This window comes from Vespa velutina, chromosome 10, assembly GCF_912470025.1.
Source record: "Vespa velutina chromosome 10, iVesVel2.1, whole genome shotgun sequence".
NCBI lineage: Eukaryota > Metazoa > Arthropoda > Insecta > Hymenoptera > Vespidae > Vespa > Vespa velutina.
This window is the reverse complement of record NC_062197.1, coordinates 4,122,684-4,144,619: the sequence shown is the minus strand read 5'-3', so window position 1 is coordinate 4,144,619 and position 21,936 is coordinate 4,122,684. Positions and strand designations below refer to the sequence as shown.

The following is a 21,936-nucleotide window of genomic DNA, read 5'->3' as shown; positions in this document are numbered from 1 at the left end:
AATAATGGAAAAAGGAACTTATTAAAAAAAATCATTGATCGACGATAATACGTTATAACGTCGAGATTCATTGATTCTGAGTACTTAAACGTCCACTCCGTTTATATTCATTACATCATTCGAAATAAATCGGAATTATTAGAGTTATTGTTCTCTTCGATTTCTTCTCTTCTTTTTTTGTTTTTTTTTCTTTTCTCTTTTATTTCTTTTTTCTGTTTCTCGTGAAAAACGAACTATGATTGGAATTTTTACAAATAATTTTTCTAATGCGATCTAACAATAAAGATAATATATCGTTTATTCTTATTATAACGTATTGTATATCTTTTCGTAAAAAAAAAAAAAAAAATATATATATATATATATACACACACACACACATATATATATATACGTATATATAGATACATAGGTGTGAGTGAGTGTGTGCGTGTACATGTGATTAAAATTTCTCGGCTCCATTCATCCTACTTTGAATTGTACGTGCTATAGGGAGGTGTTAATGACAGCATCGTTATTACAAAAGGATCAACGAAAAAAAGGAATATAATCGATAATATTCTACACTCATTCGGAAATCGTACGAGTTATTTGCGCCGATCAAAAAAAAAAAAAAAAGAAAAAAGAAAAGAAAAAGAACTCAAATGAATGAGAGATTTTTAAATAAACACTGCCAAAAATGTCAAATTCGACATTTAGACGAACAAATTTAAAGTGATAGCGATTTATCGTTCGCTTCTTCGAGAAAGAAAACGACGTGGAAGAACGAAATCATTGAAATGAATCAAAGATAGTATACATATGTATATATATATATATATAGATATACATATGTTATATACATATATATATATCTATCATATACACGCAATGTCCGATATATGAAAAAGCCTCGGCCTTGAGGAAAAGAGATGTCTACTTCTCTTCGCATATTCGTCACTCTTATCATTTCTTTTGGTAAGTAATCATTTTTATTCTTCTATTTATTAGATTAAAATTTAATCCGACTCTCTTGTATAACTTATTATAGGTATATTTCTTTATTTATTTAATATATAATTATTCAATATGAATTAAAGCTTATTTCCAAGATAAAAAATTAGACAGGCGAAAATTAAGATATTTTCTTGAATGAAAAAAAAAAAATGTTGTCATTGAAAATCAATAAAATAAATTCTAATCGCAAGAAAATATTTAAATATATTTATATATATTTATAAATATATTATATATTTAATAAATTAAAGACGCACACAGGTAAAGATTTTTTTTTTAAATTCGTATTTCTAATCCGTGAAAGTATTAAACGGACTATATCTAAATCATGTATCTCTTTTTGGCACATTTAAAAATGATAAAGATTTGTCAGCTAATGAAAAAAAAAAAAAAAATTAAATATACACATACGAAATTACTTTTCATTCGAATTTCCTAAATGCAATAATTTGGAATTCGAAATAGATAAAAATTTTTGTCGATCGTTTGAAAAAAGGAAAAGAAAAGAATAAAGAAAGAAGAAGAAGAAAGAAGAATATTCGTTCAAACAAAATATCTCAGCAATGTCTTCATTAAGACTAATGCAGTCGTGAAAACAAAGTGAACGTGACACGATCGTAGAAATTGTTCGAATTTTTAGTCGAGATAGAACTAAAAGTACTGATCGCAATGCTGGTCCACGTTCGTCGATTCTCGTTTCTGAATTCCTACCGAATATCATCTTATTCGATCGACAAATATAGATAGTTGGCGCATTTACGAATGGAATATTTTCTAACTTTTCTTTCATCAAAGTTAGAAAAAAAAATTCAAAGTTAGAATTCACATTTTTATATATTTATTATAATATAATAATGGCGATGAAAATGGTCCTTTATTTTCTTTCTATTTATATTCCCTTTCTTTTCTTCTTTTTATTTTTCTTTATCACATTAAAATTCTATTTGAACCATGAATCCAAGGATAATGATCCGTCTAGTCTAGACTGGTCTATCGAAGGTTACATTAATGTTAATGAACTATCTTTCGATATCGATAGTACCAATTTTAGAATCTTTCATTAACGATACATACGTTAAGACACGTTGGTATCTAATTCCTAAGGGTTGCATTAGTTAACTTGGAACTTCGTCCTCTGGGAAGATTAGAAGTTACGGTCCATTAACGCCTTCGCTAAGATTCACTACTTTACGATAATGCACTTGCTCATTAACGCTATCGTGTATAATCCTGCTACTAATATCATATAGATTATATTAAAATATCGAATATATTCATTGGCAATAATGGCCAGGAATTTTATTTCACTTTAATCAAAATTTACCGTTTATCAATAATTAATTACCATAATGCAGATAGATTTTTAAATATGAAAGATTTTTAATGATGCCCGACGGAAAGCTCTCATTCCTTTTTTTTCCTTTTTTTTTCCTTTTTTTTCCTTTCGTCTTTCTTTTTTCTTTTTTTTTGCGATGCGAATTCACGTTTGCACTCCGACGTGACGGAGTTTTTTCTTTTTTTTCTTTCTTTTTTTTTTTTTTTTTTTTTTTTAAAATGAACATTGAAATGATGAAAAAAGAAAATAGATCAGAATTGACGTCTAATAAATTATAAAAAAAGGGGAGAAGAAAAGGAGGGAGAGCAAGAGAAAGAAAAAAAAAAGTTATAGAAATAAAAAAAGAGATCCAAGTACGACGACAAAAATTGGGATGTGATTAAATGAAAAGAGAGGGCAAAAAAAAAAGTAATAAAAATGAAAGAGAAAGAGAAATAGAGGTCAAAAAAAAAAAAAAATAAGGATCTATTATCGCAAACAATGGCGTTACATAGATGGCTTCGTTACGTAGACGATAATACACGTACGTTTCGACGATAGAAAATATACTATAACAATGTACTATAGAAATTCGTAGATTATTTTCAAAATATCTATCGTCTATGTGCCTGTATCATAATACATACGTTTCTCGTATTTTCATGTAAAAATTAGATTCAATATATCTCAAATATAAATGATAATAATTGGCGGGGTTGGGGAAGGGGGGGGGGAATGACAGTCAGGGAAGAAAAGTTCAGATATGACGGACGACGAAAGTTGAGTCGTGTCGAATGAAAAAAAAAAACAAAACAAAACAAAACAAAACAAAAAAAAAAGAAAAAAGACAATAAATAAATAAACAAAACAAAAAAAAAGAAAGAAGGAAAAAAAATGAAGAAAGAACGAGAAGAAAAATTAACAGGAGTAAAAAGGAAAAGAAAAAAGAACAAAAAAAAAAAAACAAAAAAAAAAAAAAAAGAACTATTATCGGAACAACGGCGATGGCCTCGTTACAATGAAGATAATGCGTGTTTTGATGATAGGAATATACTAGAAATTCGTCGAGAATTTACGAGCAGTTATCGTCTTACGGCAGGTACTCCGTTCGTGCCAATAACTCGTCGTGAAAGGGATGGGGTTAGAGAATATAGAGGGGGTTGGCAGGTTGGTAGGTTGGTTGACTGGTTGGTTGGTTGGTTGGTTAGTTTGTCGGAGGTTGAGAAGGCTAGGAAACGGAGGCACATTGTAGGTAGCATAGTAGTAGCAGTAATAGTAGTTGGAGCACCAGTAGTAATAGTAGTAGTGTAGTAGTAGTAGTAGTAGTAGTAATGATGGTGGTTGTAGTAGTAACAGTAATAGTAGATATATGTATGTATACAGCTCGTAAAAATAATTTCTTGTTTTCTGTTCGAAAGTATCTCTCTCTCTCTCTCTCTCTCTCTCCCCCCCTCTCTCTCTCTCTCTCTCATGCCTTTCTCGTTTCTCTCTCATGCCTTTCTCCTTTCCTTCGACGCCTATGGTTTTTATAAAGAGGTCCCACGGGTGGAAAAGCTTGCTGGAGAAAGCTTTTTCTATTTTTTTCTTTTTCTTTTTTCTCCATTTTCATTTCTTCTCCTTTTTTTCTTCTTCTTCTCCTTCTTCTTCTCCTTCCTCTTCTTCTTCTTCTTCTTCTTCTTCTTCTTTTTTCTTCATACTTCTCTCCTCCACCTCGCTCTCTCTCTCTCTCTCTCTCTCTCTCTCTCTCTCTCTCTCTCTCCTTTCACCGACGAGAAAACGCATAGATACGTACCGACGTTATAACGGTGTATGCTCATGAAAGGCTGTTAAATAGAACTGGGAAAAGAGAGACAAAAAGAAAAGAAAGAAGAAGAAGAAAAAGAAAAGACAAAACAAGAATAAAAATAAAGGAACAAGGGAAAAAAACGAAGAAAGGAACGTGGAGAGAGAAATCAAAAAGAAAAGAAAGAAGAAAGAGAAGAGAAGAAGAAAAGCGTAAAGGGTAAAAGGAGTGGGTGGGTAGGTGGGTAGGTGGGTGGATGGAGGGAAGGGGGTGGCAGGCGTGGCAGAGAGAATTTAAGATCAAACGTTTAATGCTCTTGTTCGACGTGTTACTCTCACCCATTTTTTTTCTCCTTTTCTTTCTCATTTTTTCTCTTCTTTTCTTCTTTCTTTTTTCTTTCTTTCTTTCTTTCTTTCTTTCTTTCTTTTCTTTTCTTTGATGAAACACAGATCAGTCTCACGTTTAATCACGCATATTACGAATATATTTACGAGAGGGCGAATCAAATGCATTCCGGGGGAGAAAAATTCGTACGCTTTCAAAGAGAGACAGAGAGAGAGAGAGAGAGAGAGAGAGAGAGAGAGAGAGAAAGGAAAAGAGAGAGAACGTTTATTTACGTCATCGAATATTTTCATTGAAGTCACTAAATGAAAATTCCACGGTGATATTTTTAGTACGACAATTTTGAGCGCAGCATCAACCAACGTTCCCATTCATTATTCTTCCACTCTTCGTGTTCGCGAAGGCACCAACAAATAGATGAAAAAGAGGTACATGGTGGAAGGGCAAAAAAGAGGAGAAGAATGAAAAAAAGAGAGAAAGAGAGAGAGAGAGAGAGAGAGAGAGAGAATGAAAGAACGAAAGAAAAAAAGAAAGAAAAAGAAAAGAAGAAGAAAAGGAAAAAAGTGGGGATGAGGGGTGGGGGGTGGGAAATATACGAACGAGAATAAACGAATTAACGATTGGAACCAAACGAAAACTTGATCGAATTGCTAACTTGACACCGATTTTCTCTGACAAAAATTTTCAAACGCAAATCCGATTAAGCTCGCAGTTTTACGAATCAGCAGGATTAACCTTGTGCATCCTGGCTGTGTCGCGTCCATTGAGAATTTGAAAGAGAGAAGGAAAACGAGAAAAAAAAAAAAAAAAAAAAAAAGGGAAAGAAAAAAAAGAGAAGTTAACGGGAAAGTTTGTAATCACTTGATATTAGTATATCGATTAAAAAACGATCGATGTGATATTATTATTACGATGAACGTTGGACAATTCATTGATTTCCTTTTTCAATTTCATCCCCTCCCCGTGTTTTTAAACCCGATCGTTCGTAAAACCGACCTTATCAATTTTTTTTTCCTAATTTAATTCATTTCATTTATGCATACATTTTTATCTCTCTCTCTCTCTATCTCTCTCTCTCTCTCTCTCTCTCTCTCTTTCTCTCTCTCTATTCATCTCTGTTTACTCTTTGAAATAATACGTGGAAATTGAATCGTGAAATGGTAAATAATAAAATAAACAAACATATTTTTTTTATCGATCATTATAATCAATCATTATCATCGATTTAGCTAAGATCTGAAGAAACATTGAGCTCAATTAAAATAAAGGGATATGGTATTATTATGATATTATGATATTATTCGAACGAAGGTATATAGAATGAGAAAAAGAGAGAGAGAGAGAGAGATGGAGGGAGAGAGAGAGAGAGAGATCCAGAAACAAAGAGAATAGAGAGAGAATACAGAGAGAGAACAGAGAGAGAGAGAGAGAGAGAGAGAGAGAGAGAGAAAGAGAAAAAAAAGATAGATATAGTGATAGAGAGATAGAGAAATAGAGATAGAAAACGAGAAGAGAATGGGAGAAGTGGCCGGATTAAATTCTCTGACAAAGCGTAAGCGATCGATCGATGGGAACTGGCGATGGTGTCCGGTATCGTTTTGTTTCTGACCCTGGTAATCTATCGTTGTCTTCTGCCAATATCACAACGAGCAACATCCGAAAATAACAAGAGAAACTGGACTACTTTCTCTAATTCTCGCCCTCTATCCTCAACCCCTTTCCCTTCTCCTTATGATTTTCAAAAGTTTCTCCGAATGGTTAGACAAATAATGATTACCGAAGGTTGTTGACCCTGTAACCCAGAAAATTTCATCTATCGTCATTATTTTCTCACGATTTCTTTCTTCTCTTATTTTTCTTTTTTTCTTCTTTTTTTCCTTATTTTTTTTTTTTTCTTACCTTCTTTCTTTCCTATTCTTCTTCTTTCTCTCTTTTTTTTTTTTCTTTCTTTTTCCTTTCCTTCTTTCTTCCTTCCTTTATTTTTCCCAATCGACACGATAAATTTCTACCAGGGGACCTCAATGAGGCCGATATTCTCCATGAAATCCTTTTAGTAAGATTTTTCCGTTCGATTAATTCAATCGTTGGAAAAATAATTCAAGTTTATATTTTGATAATTGACAACACACGAATTTCTCGAAAATCTTGTTAATTTCTTTTTTTTTTTCTTTTCTTTTTTATTTTATTTATTTACTTATATTATTTTATTTTATTTTATTTTTCTTTTTTTGTTTATTTTCTTATTTTGTTTTTTTTTTTTTTTTTAATTAAAATTCAATTTTAAAAATAATATTGCGAAGAGAGATTTGTTTAGACAGATTTTCAATATCTCTCTCTCTCTCTCTCTCTCTCTCTCTTTCTCTCTCTCTCTCTCTCTCTCTCTCTCTCTCTCTCTCTCTCTCTCTATCTATCTATCTCTCTATCTATCTATCTATCTATCTCTATTTCTTTATATAGTTACATAATACAATACATCTATTAATTGTTACAATTTTTTTTTTCCATCGATAATATATTTATCTTCAATAAACGATAGAAAAAGACCATTGTGTTTATATAAAGCTTCTAACGATTTCCTAATCACCATTTAAATTTATAGTTTGCTCTTTGATTCTATCTTTGTCTCTACTGGAAGATTAGCATTTTCTCTTAATCCTAATGAAGCTATATAAACGTGAATGCGAGACTATACGTAGTTATAGGTATTCTCTCTCTCTCTCTCTCTCTCTTTCTCTCTCTCCTATATACCTATTCCTATATCTCTCTATCTCTATCTCTATCTCTATCTCTCTCGCACAATTACTCGATCAACCGAAAGCAATAGGATTCAGTATAACTGTAAGAAGCTTCTCTGCGACTTGAGTCTTTAGACTATGTTCATCGCTTAATACGGAAACTTGAAACGATCGAGAGTTCTCTCTCTCTCTCTCTCTCTCTCTCTCTCTCTCTCTTTATCTATCTATTTATCTGTCTATCTCTGTTTGTCTCTTTCTGCATCTCCCAAAATTCTATTCTCTAGCAGATGTGCTTTCAGTCGATCGTTGTTCAACGGCATAACCATATACGTACGTTCATGGCGTACATACTAATCAGACACGATTCAATACCATAATTTCATCTTAATGATTGCACTCGGCAAATTCATTGAGACATTGAACCTCTTCGACTAACTAATTTATTATTAAGATCGTTTAGAAACTCGTATTGAATATTTTATATAATCGATTATTATTATAACAAGATATATATATATATATATATATATATATATATATAACGTTAAACTATTCTTTTATTCAAATTACAATATTATTATCGAATTTAATTGTTCGATTTAATAATAAATATCTTCTGGTTAAAGTTTATTTTCTTTTCTTCGATAAACTAGCCGTTAGCCATCCAAACCTCAAAAACTTCTCACTCCTCATTTCTTTCCCTTCGAACAAAGTGAAGAAAGAAAGAAGGATAGAAAGATGGAAAGGAGGATAGACAGAGAGAAATAAATAAGAAAAGAAAAGAAAGAAAGAAAGAAAGAAAGAAAGAAAGAGAAAGGAAGTTCTCGAACTTTTATACTACTGATCCAGGTAATCTATTGCGACCCTTCGACATCCAGACAACAAAAGAGACGCTTTTAGGATCGTACAAGCGAAAAGGCGAATTCCCTATAGTCCCCAAAACTCATCCTCCTTCTTTCTCTCTCTCTCTCTCTCTCTCTCTCTCTCTCTCTCTCTCTTTCTATCTCTCTGTCTATCTCTCTCAGTTCCATAAAGTGATCTTATAAAGTCATGGTTTGAGACTTTTTCCATGTTGCTAGAGAAAGAGAGAATGAAAAAGAAAAAGAGTGTGTAGGTGTGTCTGACAGAGAGAGAGAGAGAGAGAGAGAGAGAGAGAGAGAGACGGAAATAAAGAGAAATGTTCTCTCATTATCGTTCCAATTGCCATCGCCAAAAGTTTCACCGATCGAGCTATCCTTATTTTCTTTCTTTCCCTTCTTTTCCTTTTTTTTCGTTCTCTTCTTTTTTTTTTTTTTTTTTTTTTTTTTTCTTTTACAGGATAATACCGGTCTTGCTTTCTAAATCGCGGTTGGGACTCGTGAAAATGTGCTTTTCGATAACCAAACGGAAAAGGAAATACAAAGACAAAGACAAAAAAGAAAAATAGAAAGGGAGATATATATATATATAAAGAGAAAGAGAGAGAGAGAGAGAGAGAGAGAATATATGTATACATATAAAAAGAGAGATGGAGAGAAAGAGAAAGAGAGAGAGAGAGGGAGGAGGGAGAAAATTCACAAGGCAGGAAACGAAGTTGGCTTGAACCATTGGGAAGGGTAGAGAGGGATATATGGGAAGGAAGAGAAAAAGGGGGAGGGGGAGATGAGGTCGGCCAGTTAACGGTACCGCAGGGGACGAAATAGGATTCTGCGGTGGCCGGCCAAATTCGCCGCTGTCCTTCACTGTCCAGAAAGATCTTTCTGCTTCTGGGTCGTAACAGACGAGCAGTGGTAACACCTACCCTTTTCCTCTTATTCTTTCTTCTTCACACACACACACACACATATATATATATATATATATATATATGTATGTTTATGTGTATATATATACACATAAATACAGATATATACTCCTAGTAGTGGATTCCACATATTATGAAATACTCTGTATATATATATGTGAAGAAGAAAGAATAAGAGGAAAAGGGAAAATAAATAGGGAAATAATACCAAAATCATTTCGACTTCCTTTTAATTCTTACATGTTGATTTTTATTTTATAAAAGAAGAGAGAGAGAGAGAGAGAGATTATTCGTGAATACTCTTATATACATAGTCGGTGAAATAAGAGAAAATTGTCGATAGCATCGTTTGGTGAAACGTGACGATAGACACGTCTTCAAGGGATAAGATGAAGCTTTAGTTCTTAACTTGTATATCAGAAAATCCTTTCTCTCTTACTCTACTCTTTCTCCCCCTTCTCTCTCTCTCTCTCTCTCTCTCTCTCTCTTTCTCTCGCTATTCTTCGACAAAGTTATAGTTCGTCTAATATAATAATATAATAACAGTGATAATGTATTTTTCCAAATTTTTAATATTACCTGATTAAAATTTTTTATGTCTGATCGAATATATTTTGTTGCAAATATATATATATATATATATATATATATATATATATTTTTTTTTTTTTTTCTTTTTCTTATATCAATCGTTTTCTTTTCTTTCTCTAATAAAAAAAGAATTTATTAGAAAGATTCATATTTTGTAATCATTGCTTATATATTTGTTTTTTTTTCTTTTTTACTGATGAAATTCCTGCTATCTATGATCTACTAGTATTTTAAATGTATCAATTAATTATATCTTAAAATACGATTTTGTTTATATATATATATACATATATATATATATGTATATGCATTATTTTATTCTCGTAATAGAAAATTTATTGGAAACATTGACACGTTATGACCATTATTATCATTGAAGTGTCATCGTGAAGTACTTGTCATTGATATTACTTGAGTATTCTTAAAGAGCATAAAAACAGGCAGACAATATAAAAGTACGAGCACTTAAATGCTTAACATTGTGACTCTACGTTAAACTCGATAATAAAAACTGTCCACGTCCATGAAGACGTTTTCACGGTGATATTTATGCATTGAGAATAAAGACCTGCTGCATTGTCCGTCCGTCTGTGTATATATGTATATATACATATATATATATATGTGTGTGTGTGTTTGTGTGTGTATGTTTTTCAATGGCGACGTTGTTCCACTTTTCTACGAATGATATTCGAAAGAATGAAAGGAAATTCGCTTTCGTAATGGTAATCGTCGTTCATAAAACGATAAAAAAAAAAAAGAAAGGAAGAAAATCAAAAAAGAAAGAAAGAAAATCCAAAAAGAAGAAAAAAAAAAAAAACATTTGCTTCATTTCCGTTTGCGTTAGGATGATTGTAAAAAATGAGTATAATTTCCGCATAGTTTTCTTTTATTTTTGTGTAATTTTTTTGAGGGCGATGATTTCCTTTCCTCCTCTTCTTTTTTTTTTTTTTCTTTCTTTGACAACACCAATCAAAGGGATATGTAAAAAGGAAAAAGAAAATAATTGAATCGAGCATGGAAAATCTTCCTTTCCTGATTTCTGATTTTATTATTTGTAAAAAAGCTTATGTACGTTACATGAAATAGCAATTTGATGAACGATCCAATTCTTTCTCTCTTTCTTTTTATTTCACACAGACACAAACGACACACACATAAACACAGGCAGATACAGATAGACAGACAGACATATACACACAAACATAATAGAGAAACACAAAGGAATACGTACATAATATCTTCCTAACTTTTATTAAATAATTCCTTAATTTATTTATCAATTTCTCTCAGTGTAATCGTACGGCTAATTATTTTACGATAAAAACAACGAAAGAGAGATAAATAAAAAAAAAAAAATAAAGAATATTTGATAAAGAGATAGATAGACAGATAGACAAAAGTAAACAGACAGATAATTGTTCAATAGTAAAGAATAATATATTTGATATAATTAAACTTAATGATAATTATAGAATATTCGAGCTTTTCTCTGTTAAATTTTCATCCCATTCCCAATCGAATGTTCGTAATCGTTGAATTTAATAATGAAACTGTGAAAGTATGATCAAAATGAATTCATTGTTAACTGGGAGAGAAATCGGTTAGATGTTGATTTTAAAATGCAGATTGTTAAGCAAGTACACCCCTAAGTATTCTTCTAACGACAAGCGAGCGAACGAGCGTGTTCTTGTTCGTCGACGACATTTGTATCTATGAAATTAGTTCGGTCATTTTGAAATGTTTCAGATGAACGAAATGAAAAGTTTAAAACTATATTTAATAGCTTAGATGCTAATCCAACTGTATAGCTGTTCACAATCTTAATATAAAATAGTTACATAAAATCGTGTACATATATATATATATATATATTGTGTGTATATGTGCGTCAATTAGCGTGTGTAAAACAGTACAATTTTATATAAAAACTTGTGAGCAAAAAGAAAGTAAAAAAGAAAGGTAGAGAGAGAGAGAGAGAGAGAGAGAGAGAGAGAGAGAGAGACAGAGAAAAAAATAAAGAGAGAAAAAGAAAGTAGGGGAAAAAATTTGCGGATGACTTTTTTTTTTCTTTTTTTTTTTTTTTCACTCAAAAAACCACTCATCGAAGCTTCCATTAGTCGTTCGAACACAATGTAAGCACTTAACGAAATTGACGTTACCGTCGAGAAGAGTGGTCCGTTCAGCGAATATACTGACGGCCAACGTAATACGATATATCGCGTTTAATCGTATAACGAGAGGGTAAAACCGCACCGGGGGTGTACTTTGACGTTACGATTTATTGCACGTTACGAACTACGAATTATTCTCAAATCTATCGCTCAGCGTTAATCTACCGGGGGAGTTTTGAAAAGAAAAGAAAAGAAAAAAAAAAAGAAAAAAAAAAAAATTATAATATCCGATAACGAGAAAGAAAAGTTTCTTTTCTTTCTCGTTCTTCTTATTTCATCTTCTTTTCTTACTTACTTACTTACCGTTCCGTCCGTTCGTATTTCTACCTACTCGAAATTAATTTCCGTCAACGCCTTCGACTCGCGGGATACTTTCTAATTACAATTAATATGAAAGTCTTCTTAATATTCATCACGAGAAGTCTCTCTCTCTCTCTCTCTCTCTCTCTCTCTCTCTCTCACTTTCTCTCCCCCCCCCCACTTGCATTTAATTATTTCTCAGTAACGTCGTCGAATTTGTAAAATTATAAAAAAAAAGAAAAAAGAACGACTTGAAACAAAAAATAATAATAATAATATTTTAAACGTCAATTATTAATCGTAGATTATAAAACGTCAATTATTAATTGATATAAAAAAGATAAACACAGAACGGGAGAGAGAGAGAGAGAGAGAGAGAGAGAGAGAAAGAGAGAAATAAAAATTTGTATCCGACAAATAATAAAAATAGAAAAAAAAAAAAAAAAAAAAATAAGAAAAAGACAAAAAGAAAATCTTCGATATATTCAATTAAATAATTATTCAGCAAATATTTATTCAATTCACAATTTTCTCAATAATGCCGAAGAGGATGAAGATCGATCGATAGTATGGAGCTTTTTCTTTTTCTCGTAAAAAAAAAAAAAAAGTAAAAAAAAGAAAAAGAAGGAAAGGTAAAAAAAAAAGAAAATAACGAAAGAAAAGAAATAAACAAAAGCCAGGGAAAAAAAAAAAGGAAAAGACAAAGATAAAAGTGTCCCCGTTCCGATAATATTTCTTTGCTTTCTTTCTCCTTTTACAGGCGCCATGGTATCCTCTTTGCGAAACTTTCGTACCGACTTCTTGGAGGAATGGCCTACGCCAGGTACCGCGCCCATTTTCGACGCTTCCATGCAATCGAACTTCACCGGCTTAGTGGGCAAAACCGTGCATCTCGTCTGCAAAGTCAAGAACTTGGGAAACCGTACGGTAAGCCGCCAAGTTCAACGAATTTTCTTACCTTAGACGAGTTCCTTCTAATACCGTTACCGAATAATATCATTCTCAGCTTGGGAAGACCTTATATATATATATACATATATATATATGTATATATATATATATGTATGTATATATGTATGTATGTATGTATGTATGTATGTATGTATGTATGTATGTATGTATGTATGTATGTATATATGTATGTATGTATGTATGTATGTATATGTGTATGTATGTATGTATGTATGTATGTATGTATGTATGTATGTATGTATGTACTTTCCAACGGATCTCCTTCTCCTACTTTTTACTTTACTTTTTACTTCTTTTTCATCTTTTATATTTGACAGACTTATAGAGCTAAGGATATTTTCAGATAAAGGATAGAAAATTTACGAAATGGCTATATGGATGAGAAGGTCGATCGATAGATTTAATCGGGATTCCTTCTTCTTAGTTCCTTTTTTTTCCTTCTTCTTCTTCTTCTTCTTCTTCTTCTTTTTCTTGTTCTTCTTGTTCTCCTTCTTTTTCTCGTTCTTCTTCTTCATCCTTCGATTCATTTTTCTCAACTTATTTCTTGCTTTCTTGTATCTTCTTCTTTTTTTCTTTTCCTCGTTTCTTTTTTCTTCTTTCCTTCTTTTTTTTTCCCCCCTCTCCTCTACTATTCCTTTGCTTCACGTCGCAAAGAAAAATTTTCAAAGATCTTTAAAAATTTAAAGGAGCCACACCATAGACTGGTCGTTGCTTTTGTTTTTTTCTTTTTTTGCTTTCTTTATTTTTTTTTCTTTTTCTTTTTCTTTTTCTTTCATCTTTTTATTTGAAAAAAATATTTACGAAGAAAAATAATAACTCCTACGCGATTCTCTCAACACATACTTTTAGAAAATGTTAGGAAACATATTAGATCGATTAGATTTCTTTTTGCGTTTCAATATTATGAACAAATCTTATTCAGATAAACGTTTCGATGTGCTCATATTATTTTATAAATATTAGAAATAGATAAAGAATATTTAAAAAAATATTTATATATTGTAATTACGTCGAAATGAGGCAAAAGATTTTTGGAAAAGGAATTTGAAACTTTTAGATCTCTTTAATCTCACGTTAAAATTTTCTTCGAGAAAATATTTTCTAAAAGAATTCTCGATATCACTTTATATAAGATTTTGCTAAAAATATCAAATACTTTAAAGGAATCAATACGTCTAAAAATTGTATATATATAAATATAGAAAATTTACCTAGATCGAGAATAATCCTTCTCATTAAAAATACATAATCTCATGTATCCACATGTATATAGATACAATTAATAATAATCGTTCTCGTTAAAATAAATAAAAAGCAAAACAAAAAAAAAAGAAAGAAAGAAAGAACAAAAAACGAGAATATAAATTAGAAGACATAACTTTGGATAATTGAAAGGGAAATCGTTCAAAGTATAATACTTAAATCGTACACACGTTTAATTAAAATACTGAAAGTATTTCTAATTGATCATAATTCTTTTCATTAAAGATATACCTCGTATAATACGTATATAAATATCTTTAAATAATCGTAATTAATAATAATCCTTTTCATTAAAGTAAATAAAGATATAAATAAATGGGGGAGGAAAAATAAAAACAACAACAACAAAAATATTAAACCAACAAGATGTATAATCCTTGATAGCTAAAAATAGAAAAAATTCAAAAATTCAAATTATTTTAATGCGCATGTGCGTATAATTGAAAAACAAAAGATATTCCTAATTAATACTAATCTTTCTCATTGAAAATATATCTTTATAATTGATATTTATACTTTCCATTAAAAAAAAAAAAAAAAAAAAAAAAAAAAAAAAAAAAAAAAAAAAAAAAAAAAAAAAAGAATAATAATAATAATAATAATAATAATAATAATAAATAGTCCTTAATAATAGCAAGACAAAAAAGATTTAAAGTGCTTGAATATATATATATATATATATATATATATATATATATATATATTATACATACACATATATATTTTACATACATATATATATACATATATATAGTTAAAAAGGGACATGTAAGGAATGCGCAATTTCAAACTTAGATGATCCAAGATAAAACGTTCTTTCGTGAGGCCGAGTGAGTATTCGTATAAATCCTTTTATCTCCCTCGCCTAGCCAAGAAAAAGGTGATATAGAGTTGCCCCCAACCAATCTACCAAACTACCCCGTTGCTTTCTGTTAAAAATCGAGCAGCCCCATTTTATATGACCATTATATACCCAGTGGGATTCGGAGAAAGCGTTAACCATTCGGATTACTCGGTTCTGCTGGACCATTCGTTCGACTTTATTCCTTCGAAACGAACGAAAGCATTTCCATTCATCGATATTCCTTTCTCTCTCTCTCTCTCTCTCTCTGTCTCTCTCTCTCTCTCTCTCTCTCTCTCTCTCTGTCTGCCTGTCTACCTGTCTGCTTCATAGAAAAATCTTCTTCCTTTGGATTACGTATCGAACGATTCGTCGAATCGTTACTATGTTTGATGAAATCATTCTTGTAAAATAATAAAAAAATAATGAAAACAAAAAAATAAGTACACACACACAAATACACACACACATATATATATATGTATAATTAAATTAAAATTTTTTTCCACGTATTTATCATTAATTTATCATTAATTAAATTTCTTTTGAAGAATATATATATATATATATATATATATATATATATATAAAATAATCGTTATGTATATATATAGATAAATATATTCACATATTAATAATAAATTATTTTAACGTGCAATAATTACAATAGAGAAATTTAATAACAATTAGTATATTAGGAAATTATTTGCAATATTAATCTCGTATTTATATCATACGTTAACGCATGAGATATCAAAATACATAACTAAATAAATAAATAAATAAATAAATCATATCAAAGCTGATCGAAAATAAATTCAAAAGATATAATTATAATGAAAAAGGTTTACCGACAATTTTCATTATCCCATTGGAAAATTATTTGAAGCTCTTCGCGCGTATATGTGTTCTCTGGTTCATAAGAAAAAAAAGAAAACAAAAAAAAAAAAAAAAAAAAGAAAAGAAGAAGTTAAATAAAAACTCTATTATAGAAAAAGAAAAGAAAATAAGAAAATTGTTAAATGAAACGAGTGTCGCGATTGTCGAGTGTATATTTTTAGAAAGAAAAAAGAAAAATGAAGAAAGGAAGAAAGAAAGAAAGAAAGAAAGAAAGAAAGGAATGAAAAAAAAAAAAAAGAAATTGGAAAATAATTATACAGCGCGCGAAAAAGGTTCAACAAAAAAAAAAAAAAAAAAAAAAAGAAAAAAAATTTGAAATAATCTTGTTAGAAGATTGTTAAATCTCATTAAACATATGTTCTATCACAAATGTTACGCGAAACGTGTCAGAATTATCGAGATATATCTCTTCCTCTCAGAGTTTCGTGAATAGTCTATGTAATTCGATCATAACTCACTATCTATTGTCGATTGTTCAAGCTAATTAATTAATGCATTGTCCATTGGATAATGACGCATTGAACGTCGATTACGATTTTCGATTATCACAGACACGTACATACATATATACATACATACATACATACATACATACATACATACATATATCACTTTGCTCGAAGACAAGTGCTAATAAAAATGTAAACTCGGTTTTGCACGATTAAACAATACCATTATCGTTACGAGAGTGTATCAACAATGGATTTCTTATCGTCCTTGAATAAACGGGGGAGTTGATTATGTATCTTCCTGTCCGGAAGCTGTCAGACACTCGGCCTGTCTTCTCTACCTTGTAGTATCTCTATCCTATATATACTAACTATATCATATATCATAAGAGATCATGTTGCACCAACTTCTCAACGAAAATGATAAATGCTTCGAAATGAGAATTAAACTTAAAGCTAGAGTTTCCCTCGAGATTTTATTTAAAAGTCAATGAATTCAAAACAATAACAATGAAAACGAAAAAACAAAATTAACTATTTTATATTTTTTATTTATCGATATTATTAATTTATCGAACAATTGTTATAACGTTAAATATTATCTTAATTCGTACTTAAATGATTGTTATATATATAAATTGGAATGATAAAAAAATTTTAAGTACAATTATTTCCCTATTTTCTATTTAATTGATTAATAAATGTATAACGTTTATTTATGTATCAACTTTAATTAATATTATTACTTTATAATACAAATTTTTCGATTTGATCGTTTCAAATAACTTGCATAGATTAATCCATCATCTTTAATATGACATCTTATAATGAAAATTCTAAATTCAATTATTTTATTCAATTATTGAATTAATTTTTATATCACAATATATATATATATATGTGTGTGTGTGTGTGTGTGTGTGTGTTCGTCGGCCAAAATAATAAGAAAATGGCAGATTTTCAACGAGTTAGTTGGATCGATCCGATAATTTCTTTCGTCATGACCGATTTCACGCGATGACACATGAATTCCTATGGAATATCGGCAAACAATAGTGCGACTAATGGCGATGACACGAACGCATCATCTCGAGAACTTACCCCCCGTATCCGGCGACGCACTGAGATAGGACAATGCGAAATCTCCATGGTAACGTTTTACTGTCGAGTGAAGTCAAATCACCGCAAATTCCATCTCTCCAAATCCTCTATCTATCGATCTATCTATCTATCTTCGAACATAAATCTTTCTCCCTCCCTCCTTCCCTCTCTCTCTCCCTCTCTCTCTCTCTCTCTCTCTCTCTCTCTCTCTCTCTTATAGTTAGTTAAAAGGAGCAATTATTTCTTTTTTTAAATATTTCTGTCGAGAATATCTTCATTTAAAAATAAATCATAAATTCTATTTAAAGATTCATAGACACTTTACTTATACTTAAGTACATTTAACACTTTATAAAATTAATTTATGTATAGTATATAATGTATTTATACTTATATATTAAATTTATATATGTATTTATATTACTTTATTAAAGTATATATTAACTAATACAGAATTTATAGTTCGTACAATATATATAGATATATATATATATATATATATATATATATATATATAGAGAGAGAGAGAGAGAGAGAGAGAGAGGGGGAGGGAGGTAGGAAGAAAGTAATAATTAAAGTTGATATCACATTTCATATTAATTTCTATATTAATAATAACTAACTATTAATTCAATAATCAAAAATAAATATGAAATCGTTTTATAAATCGTTCTAAATCTTAAATATATTAAATTAGATAATAAACTTATTTAATTAATATTAAATATATCCTATAGACACACACACACACACACACACACACAAAGTATTAGAATACAGAAATCATAAAAAAATTATGATATATATTCGCAATTATTATTCTTAATTATCATTCGAAATATTTCAAGTCGATCGAACTATAATTTGATCGACTGTCTTTCGGAAAGGATGCAAGAGAATGCAAGAGAGAAAGAAAAGAATAAAAAAAAAAATAGAGAAATAGAAAAGAAAAGAAAAGAAAAGAAAAAAAAAACAAAGGTAGCAGCTTTAAAAGACATTTTCCGTTCATCAAGAAAATTCCCTCTTCCTATCTTTGAGTGAAAAGAAAAAAGATCGACAAAGATAAAAGATATAAGATAGAAGAAGAAGAAGAAGAAGAAAGGAGCGAGGAGAGAGGAGAGGAAAAAAGGAAAGAGAATAAGAGGAAGAGGGGAGGCTAGGATAGTAGAAAGAGGAAGAGAAGGAGAAGAATGAGGTGGTGAAGGAGGAGGAGGAGGAGGAGGAGGAGGAGGAGGAAGAGTTGAAAGCGTCCGAGTTACCCCTCTTTTAATCTCGAGATTTAATTCCGCGTTAGGACGGAATTGGTACACTGCGTCGGAGAAGTAGGCAATAAACGCTCACCACCCTTTCTTCCTTCCCTTCTTCATCCTCCTACTTCCTCTAGCTTCCTCCTACTTTCTTCTTTCTTCTATCACCTTTTTCCAACCCCATCCTTTTTTTTTTATCCTTTTCCAAGCGCCAGAGAAGAAATCGTTAACGCGATAGTTGATGGAATTTTCTAAGTACCGATATTAAAATGTATTCATTGGTACTTCAGCTAATAATACTCGATTAACAAGCCCTATTTATTTTTCTTATTTTTACCCTTTTTTTCCCCTTTTTTTCTGGTTTTTTTTTCTTCTTTTTTTTTTTTTTTTTTTTTTTTTTTTTTTTTTTTTTTCTCCGTTAGATCTTTCTGTTCCTCACCTTTTTTTTGTTGTTGTTTCACTCATCTTTTTCTTCTTTTTTTTCTTTTTCTTTTCTTATTATTATTCCTTTTTCCATCGTGTCAATTACGAACTGCAATATCGTCGTAACAATTGATCATTCCGTCATTATTTCATATTAATTTTATTAACCTTATTGTTCGTCGAAATTGATAATGAAAATTTTTGTTATCATTTTATTGAGTTTCAACGGTGATTGGAATGGAAAAGCTGAGTGATAAAAAGGAAAAGAAAATAATCGTGAATAAATTGAAAGGTGCAAAGGTGAAAGAACTGGAAAAGCCAAGTTTTTGTTTCATCCCTTTAAATTTTCGATCGACGATAAAAAAAAAAAAAAGAAAGAAAAGAAAAAAAAGAAAATAAATTTTCGCAGTTACGTTTAAATCATTCAACGTGCGTTCAAAAACGCATGATTTATATATATATATATATATATATATATATATATATATATATATATATACAATATATATATATATATATATATACAATATATATGCTCTTTCCTGCACGCTTCAGCGTTCACTATACCGAAACCTTCAACTTCGTTAACATACTTTTTCGTATGATCTCGTGCGAAATTCCATATAACCGAGTGAATTACGTAGCTACCTCATTACCAACTTTAGGATAAAAAAAAAAAAAAATAAAAAGAAAAAAAAACGGAAAAGAAAAAAAAGAACCAAAAAGATCGTCGAGCACAAAATGGTTCCAATCGTTAAACAAAATTTTACCTTCTCAGGTTTAAACAAAACTAAACTGAACTAAACTAAACTAAACTAAACTAAACTAAACTAAACTAAAGTAACTCGTTAGCACGATTATATGACTGCAGATATCAAATCGTTTTTGGACTAAAATAACTATTTAACAAATGTATCCGTTTTATTTTCCAAATTTCCTATATCTCTTTAAAATCTAAACTTTCTCTTTCAATTTAAATCTATAAACGTGATATAATTTTTAAATTACAAATATCGAATAAAATCAATGAGTAAACGTTTATATTATTTCTCTATAAACTTCTATATCAGAAAACTAATAACATATTTGATATTATTCCAATAAACTCATAACGAAATATTTCACGAAGAAAAATATCCAATAATTGTAAAATCAGATAAAATGTTTCTGAAACGTGAAATTTTATAAGGGGAAAAAAAAAAAAAAGAAAAGAAAAAAAAGAAAAAAGAAAAGAAGGAAGATTTCTATATTATTTCTCCCATAAATTATTACGAATTAGAAATGTAAAATAAAATCCATTAGAAATTATTAGATATATATATATATATATATTTACATTAAAAATTTATTATCTTGTAAAAAAAAAAAAAAGAAAAAAAAATTGTTAATAAAACATTTCGCAATTTAATTCGTTTCAATAAAATTTCGTTAATTGATTAAATTAAAATCCAATAATATCGTTTAACGTTTAATATCATTCGATAATTATTTATTATTTCCCGACGAGTTGTTTTGTTGTTTGTCACGAAAATTAAAGGACTTTCAATAGACAGACTAAAAACAGTTCTGACTTCGATCGATGCTCAACAAAGTATAACTGCCATTCTAAAGATATCGGCCGATAAAACTAAGTTTCCAGTCCATTAGCCGTTCCTTTGCTTCATCGATTTTAAATAGAGGAAGCTCTTCTCGGCAGTCGAGTAAATCGATAGGACGCACGTATATCCGTCATGGCTCAGATATTTCATTTAATTATTGCGCTGAGTATCGGATTGTATCGTAAAAATATCTTTTTCCTCCAATTTTTATATTTGCCCGTATGCACTTTTATAATAATAATATTATTATTATTATTATTATTATTATTATTATTATTACTGTTACTATTATTATTATTGAGAGCTTTGTCAGGTGTAATAATCGTGAAAAAATTAATTTCATTTAAAACATTACACGTCGATTTAAAAATAATAAGGTTAAAGTGATTCATCAATTTATTCGATTCGATTTTAATATTATCCATTATTATTTTTATTATTGTTATTGTTATTATTATTATTATTATTATTATTATTATTATTATTATTATTATTATTATTATTATTATTGTTATTATTATTATTATTATCATTTGAGAGCTTTGTCACGTGTAAGAATCGTGAGAAAAATTTAATTCATAGAAAATATTACAGATCGATTGTAAGTACGATAAAATTAAAATCAATTCGTTCATTTGTCCGATTATACTGCAATAATATTATTCTTATTATTCTTATTATCGTCGAGAAAATTTTCGTAGATGTTACAAAAAAAAAAAAAAAAAAAAAAAAGAAAAAAAAAAGAAAAAGGAAAAAACTTTTTCTTACAGGTATCATGGGTGAGACATCGAGATGTACATTTATTAACAGTTGGTCGTTACACTTACACGAGCGATCAACGTTTCGAAGCTCAACACTTTCCGCATACCGAAGATTGGACTTTAAAGATACGATATCCACAACGTAAAGATTCCGGGATTTACGAGTGCCAAATCTCGACGACACCACCTGTAGGACGTACTGTACATCTGACTATTGTCGGTAAGTCAAATGACAAACATATTATCGATATCCTTTATATCAATTTGTTTACCATTTTTATTTTCACGTTTTTCTTTTTTCTTTTTTTTTTTTTTTAATCCTTACTTTTAAATATACTCTTTTTACTTTTAAATATACTCAA

At 29.8% G+C, this 21,936-nt stretch overlaps 1 protein-coding gene across 6 annotated transcripts in view; it reads left to right on the top strand.

Annotated features, from left to right (window-relative positions):
- Positions 1-21,936, top strand: part of LOC124952200 (zwei Ig domain protein zig-8) — a 172,372-nt gene that overhangs the window by 146,064 nt on the left and 4,372 nt on the right. For 4 of the 6 annotated variants that reach the window (XM_047501721.1, XM_047501720.1, XM_047501719.1 and 1 more), the window contains exons 2-4: positions 493-957; positions 12,780-12,946; positions 21,584-21,794. In XM_047501721.1, coding sequence (XP_047357677.1) covers positions 912-957; positions 12,780-12,946; positions 21,584-21,794 — 424 coding nt within the window. In that variant the 5' untranslated portion in view covers positions 493-911. The remainder of the gene's footprint in view (positions 1-492; positions 958-12,779; positions 12,947-21,583; positions 21,795-21,936) is intronic. The other 2 variants (XM_047501723.1, XM_047501722.1) reach the window with 1 other exon arrangement.